Source organism: Periophthalmus magnuspinnatus, chromosome 14 (genome assembly GCF_009829125.3).
Source record: "Periophthalmus magnuspinnatus isolate fPerMag1 chromosome 14, fPerMag1.2.pri, whole genome shotgun sequence".
In the NCBI taxonomy this organism is placed as follows: domain Eukaryota; kingdom Metazoa; phylum Chordata; class Actinopteri; order Gobiiformes; family Gobiidae; genus Periophthalmus; species Periophthalmus magnuspinnatus.
In genome coordinates this window covers 15406540-15412703 of record NC_047139.1, presented here as the reverse complement: position 1 = coordinate 15412703, position 6164 = coordinate 15406540, and the positions used below count along the sequence as shown (strand labels likewise).

The 6164-nt window shown below is 39.0% G+C and overlaps 1 protein-coding gene across 1 annotated transcript in view; it reads right to left on the bottom strand.

The window, feature by feature from the left end:
• Positions 1-610: 610 nt before the first annotated feature.
• The window catches only part of myo7ab (myosin VIIAb), a 54354-nt gene continuing 48800 nt past the window's right edge, over positions 611-6164 (bottom strand). Inside the window, exons 41-48 of the mRNA XM_055226358.1 lie at positions 5016-5129; positions 4649-4736; positions 4353-4462; positions 4079-4264; positions 3616-3732; positions 2865-2948; positions 2026-2145; positions 611-1024 (exon numbers count right to left, since the gene is read on the bottom strand). Coding sequence (XP_055082333.1) covers positions 932-1024; positions 2026-2145; positions 2865-2948; positions 3616-3732; positions 4079-4264; positions 4353-4462; positions 4649-4736; positions 5016-5129 — 912 coding nt within the window. The 3' untranslated portion in view covers positions 611-931. The remainder of the gene's footprint in view (positions 1025-2025; positions 2146-2864; positions 2949-3615; positions 3733-4078; positions 4265-4352; positions 4463-4648; positions 4737-5015; positions 5130-6164) is intronic.

The following is a 6164-nucleotide window of genomic DNA, read 5'->3' as shown; positions in this document are numbered from 1 at the left end:
TGTTCACCCCCCTCTCTCAGGAAGACCACAGCCTTATACACAGGAACCAGAGGGAGTCTCACAGCCCCAAGAATCATGGATCAATATGGGCTCACTTCATTCTCAGTCTAGCTCCTGTAAGTGCCACTTCTCACTGCCACTGAAGTCTGTTGCTGTCTCAAATAAATGATATTGTTAATACTGTCTGTATGCTTTTGTGGCATTTTTGTGGTACATTTAACACCAACAAATGTTCAAATGCAACTAACAACTAAATAATACTGATTTAAGATAAGACAATATTTGAAGGAGTGGTGCAAGAAACACAAAAGTTCAAATCATTTCATATTGTCAACATAAAGCTTTTGTCACTTGTAGACTCACAGTGGGAAGAGTCACCAAAACTTTAACTTAAGAGTACTATTATACTCCACTATATATTACTCAAGTAGGAGTAAAAGTATGGGGTCTGAAAACTACTCAGAGAAGAAATTTATTAGAAGGTAGTTAATTGCTATGGCAATGTTCTTGATTTGTCATCATTGTGAAATCCATGGATACATTTGACCTCCCAGGGAGACGTTTCAGAATAAAAATAAAAAAGATCAAGAAGAATACTTGTATACAACCATTTGTAAAATGTATTTATTGCTAGAGACACAAATAATGAAACAACATGATGATACATGTTTGAAATGTCACTAGAGGTTTATATTTAAAATAGCATAACTATTCTTAAGGTGGCACAAATACTGTGTGGAAATGTGGTTATCAGTAATGTATCAGCAAACAGGGAAGGAAAACGGTATCACTATGACAACGGTGGTGTTACAAAAACTCTGTGGACGAATTAAAGGCAAGAGGTGCTTCGAAGGACACAGACATGCTGGAGACCAGGCACATGCCCGCACGTGTGAGGACCTATGTGAGGAGGGAGGGTTAGGGGGCAGTTTCATTTGGTGCTGCTGCGGGATGTCCTCTGTTTGGTCATGGTGGTCAGCATCTGGCTGATGTACGATGTCAGGAGGTCATCCATTTTGTAGCCCTGTGAAGAAGATCAAGGGTCAGATCAGATTAGGGTTGTCAAAAGTATCGAAAATCAGATTACTAACTATTATTGAAAGCAGACACTCATTTGAATAAGTATTGATATTAAAAAATAGGACAGAAATGAATGTTTTTATTGTCATTGTGGTATTTGAATGGGTATCAAGTATCAAGCCTATTCCTTAGTATCGAAATCGAGTTTGGCATTTTATTATCATGACAACACTAGTTCAGATAAACAAACATCACTACCTAAATTGAGTAGAAACATAAAATTAGTTCACTCCTAAGTCACATTATCGCCGTGGTAAAAAGCCTTGGGACAGAGTGACTGAGGTGTGGCTGTCATTTCGTGTCACTCCAACACATTTGATACGGCGAAGTGCGCTTGCTTAGGGACACAACAATAGTATTCAGTATGCTATACTACTACATGAAATACTATTTTTTTTTTGTCCCAGAGCAAGACACTTTAAACCATCAATCATCACGTTTGAGGGTACATATTCTAGTATTGCACTGCCACTGCTGCCAAAAATAAACTGTTGCATAACATAGAACCCACAAAGGAGTGAGTGTTGGTCTCACTTCGACCGGCTTATTCATGGCAGATACAGATTTTTTAGAATCCAAAGATGGTTGATAAGCTCTGCTGATATTTTTGTGTTGATATGTAGGACCGATTTAGGAAATTTTCTCCCAAATTCTTTAATTAGAATTTACTACAAACTCATTCACATCCTTGTAACGTCCCTACTACAAACTGGATAAGAGAGCAGTGTAGCTATGTTTTTGCAGTACCTCTTTGGACTAAAGTGTTCAAATTAAGCTACATGTGTATATTCTTCTATGCATATTTAGGCACTTGGTTTGGCCAAACTAAATATAGGCCCCTGCTGGCAGCCAATATGGTAAAAGTGCAAATAATGGCCCCAGATATCGACCAACTGTCAGTCTACCCTCAGACTACTTCCACAGTGAAGTGAGTATAAGTCTCACCAGGGAGGTCTCACAGAGCAGCTTACTCCCTCGCACCAGGTTGCCAATGGTGATGTGGAAGTAGGTGTTCCCACTGCTCCAGTTGGAGATCTTGGTGAAGGGGTGCGTGGTCAGGACGTCCTGTAAGGGGAGGGGGGATTAGAATAAATGCTAACAACCATGTAATAAAAAAAAAAACATTTGAGAAAGCTAAAGTTATGCTGGACAAATATACACAAAAAATATAGCGGGAAATAACAGTTTGACAGCAACATTAGTTTTATTGCACCAAGCGTCACAAATCCTGCAAACTTTTCATAGTGAACTTTAGAAACTGGAACTTGAAGTTAGATAATGGCTGGTATTACTCTTTGCCAAATGTAATAAACATAAACAACAACTGTGGATGCCAAAAACGAAAGTTTTTAGTTTGCTGTCCTACTAAAATGAATGGGACAGAATATTGACATCAGTATCAGGCTGTGTGCACCAAACATGTCACTCCTTTAATGGTCAATAGGATTAATATGGTAACAGTAAATCTCACATTCAGTTATATAGACCCCAGCCCTCCATCCAATTATTACATCAAATTCTACAACACAAACTCATCCATCCCTCCCACCATCATCCCTCCATACTTCCATTCATTCATCCTTGCCTATATCCATGCAACCTTCCATCCATCCTTTCATCTATCTGTTACTTCATCCATTCATCCTTCTGTCCGTCCATCCCTCTATCCATTGCTCCATCCATCCTTCCTCCCTCCATTCAACCCTCCATCCATATCTCCACCCACCCATCCATCCTTCCTTCCATCCATCCCTCTATCCCTCCCCCTCTCTCTCCATTCTTACCTTGGTCTTGGGGTCGATGAGGCTGACTCCATGTTTGTTGATGGCGATCAGCAGAGTCTCGGGGTAGTTTGGGTCTGTCGTTTGCTGCCACATGGACAGAGATAAAACACTGGTAAGAATATATAAACATATGATCACAGTGTGGATTCACCAAGTGTTGTAGCCTGTAGGTTAAAATGAAATGGTGGATAGTTCATCATTCTTTGTTAGAATTTTCCTTCAAACTGATATTTTGAATAGGTGTATGGTTAATAGCTCAAAGCATAACCATGTATAAGAAAAACAATCACATCTCTCTTCATATCGGTCAGCAGAAAAGATAAAATATTTTCATTTTTTTACCTTAGTGTATAAAATTGCCTTAGTCAAACATACAAGCACACATGTGTTGAGTTGTATTCAACAGTTCTCTTATAAATGAGATGAATGCTTGTTTTTTGCTCTAAAGTAGAACTTTTGTGTAATATCTGACTACTGCATACTACACACTGTGTCATGGTGCATTTCAAGAGCAAAAAAAACAAAACAAATCATAGGCAGAGATGTGAGAACTACAAGAAATGAACAATTACATGACACTACCAAGGACATGTGAGTCACTATATGAAACTTTGGGATGTGAGCTGATGATTGTTGATTTTTCTGTCTGAAAAAGAGCTGTCCTGCCGTGAATCCACTATAGAATAATACAGCCCCCTGCCCCGATATTAAAACATCAAATCCTCTATATTCTGTGAAGCATATAAAGTACCTTGACTTCAAAGAAGGCGGAGCCGAAGGTGGGCCACTTGTAGATGATTTTGAGGAAGGAGAGTTTGGCCTCTTCTCGAGTCTTTCCTGAGTGTTTGTTGTACAGTGACATGATGGACTGCACACACACAAGCACATTTACACTTTTTATTTTCATGTACATCTGTAGTTTAGTGTCAGTTTGTATTGAGCTCTGATGTTGCTCTATTGTTTAAAATTTTTTGCCCAACACAATGTATTTACATGTTTAATAAGTTTCAGCATTGTTTTTGATGCTCTGACTCCAATCGGCGTGCATCCCATGGATGACATATAAAACCACTTCAGGCATGTTTTTGATGAGGGAGCTGTATCGGAGTTGTAGTTTGTATACATCCCTACAGTATACCCTGGCTGTAATTTGTGCTTTGTACCTTCCGTCTTCAGACTCTTGACACTATGCCCTGTCTGTGCTGTGGACCTACCCTCTTCCAGTCGTCCGGGCCCAGCAGTCGGATCATGTCTTGGGGCACCAGCTCCTTGAGGACCTTGGGCAGGTTGTGGAAGTGGCTCTTGTCCTCCTCATACTTGACTCTGTAGATGAGAGCTGCCAGCTGGGACACCTCCTCTCGGCTGCACCTGTGGTACCCGCGCAGGTACTTCGGCAGCTCCTGCACACATTATATATGTTACAAACACATTTTATATACAATTAGTCTCAGTATGTGTAGTACCTGGGAATGGTTGTATGTGTGGTACCTGGTAGTAGTGGAAGATGGAGTCGGCCATGGAATCCTTCCCTGGAGTGGTGTTGGTCCAGAGCTTCTTCATGAAGAACACCTGGTAGGTGAGTGTGGGCAGCTGGCCTCCTGTGGGACATCACATCAGCATGTACACAAGAACAGATTATTATCATATTATCATCACATTATCTCTGTACACACACGTACCCACCAGCTTTGACATTATCATATTATGAATGATATTAAACACACATGTTCCCACTGTCTTTGACATTATATTATTATGAATGAGAAGCACACACATATACCCACCATCTTTGACATGGCGGGCCTTCTTGATCCAGTCTGTCAGGTGTCTCACAAAGTCAAAGAAGAAGTCCCCGTCTGGTACACTGATGACCTGCACCATAGAGTCCATGTTTTTATTCAAATTTATGATTTCATTCAACTTATTTCTACTGAGTAATACATGCAAAGAAGGTTAGACAGCTGAAAAGTTTTCTTGCCATCTTCACATTCAAATTGGTACTTATATCTTGTTAGGGTTAGTGTTAAGTAAAAAAAAAAAGAAGAAGTTCGCTGAGAAACATATATGTGTATGTAATTGTTTGCAGACAATGCATACTAAACAATAGCACTTTCCTTTATTTTTTGTTTTTCATGTATAATAAATGTAGACCTTGTCTGTGATCTTGACAAAGAGGCTGAAGCCCTCCGAGGACTTGAGCAGAAGACGAGCAGAGATACTGTGGCAGAAGTCTTTCGCCTTAGTGCTGGACTCCACCTCAAACACCTGCGGCACACAACAGGCTTACATAAACAGGACTACTAACAACTTACAATACTATTAATACAGACACAGTTTAACAGCTCCATAAACCAAAATTATACAGTTCCAAAATGATCCTCGCCTTTGCTCAATCGGCTTTTTCTTATCAAACCATTAGGCAGTGGAATCAGCTTCCAGACAGTCTGAAATTGTCTGTGGATTTAAATAATTTTACTAGAAATTTGAAAAAGTACATTTTAAATAATCAAATGTGTCCACATCAGTCTAGTTAGTTGGTGCTGCTCTGTCCTCACTGTATAAACCTGCACATAATGATTTTTATATTAGTCTGCACTGGGGGGACACACTGTATTGGACATGGGGTCATTTAAAAAAAAAAATGTATTTAATTGTTATTGTTGTATGGCAAATTGGTAGTCGTATATTGTAATTGTTAATTGATATGTGTTTTTTAATGTGTGCCCAGGGACTGCAGATGGAAAGTAGCAGTAGCTAAATCTGGTACAAATCATCTTTTCCTTGTAAGATTAATGAATTTGTACATGGTCCCTGTCAAATAAAAAAAACAAACAAACAATAAAACAAAACATCCATGACTAAAACACTGAAAAAATGAAAAACACACAGGAAAAACAGGATCAGTTGTAGGGAAAGACAGCATCTATATCGAAGGGTCATATCAGGGGGGTTCTTTTACTATATCTTGGGTCAACTTGGGCTGATATTTGCACTTTTTAGCATATCGCAATTATCTTAAATAGTTTTAAATCTCCAGTAGAGGCCAATATTTTGTTTCTTCCAAACAGCCACCTAAATATGCACAATGAATATATGGATAAAACTTTATTTGAACACTTTAATCCAAAAAGGGTACTGCAAAAAGTCTATGATTTGTAATTGCTTTTAAGAATCCATTTTATGATGTGTTGAAATGTGTGTGTAATGTAATGTAACTGTGCTGCTGTCTTGGCCAGGACTCCCTTGAAAAAGAGATTAGTAATCTCAATGGGACTTTCTTGGTTAAATAAAGGTTAAATT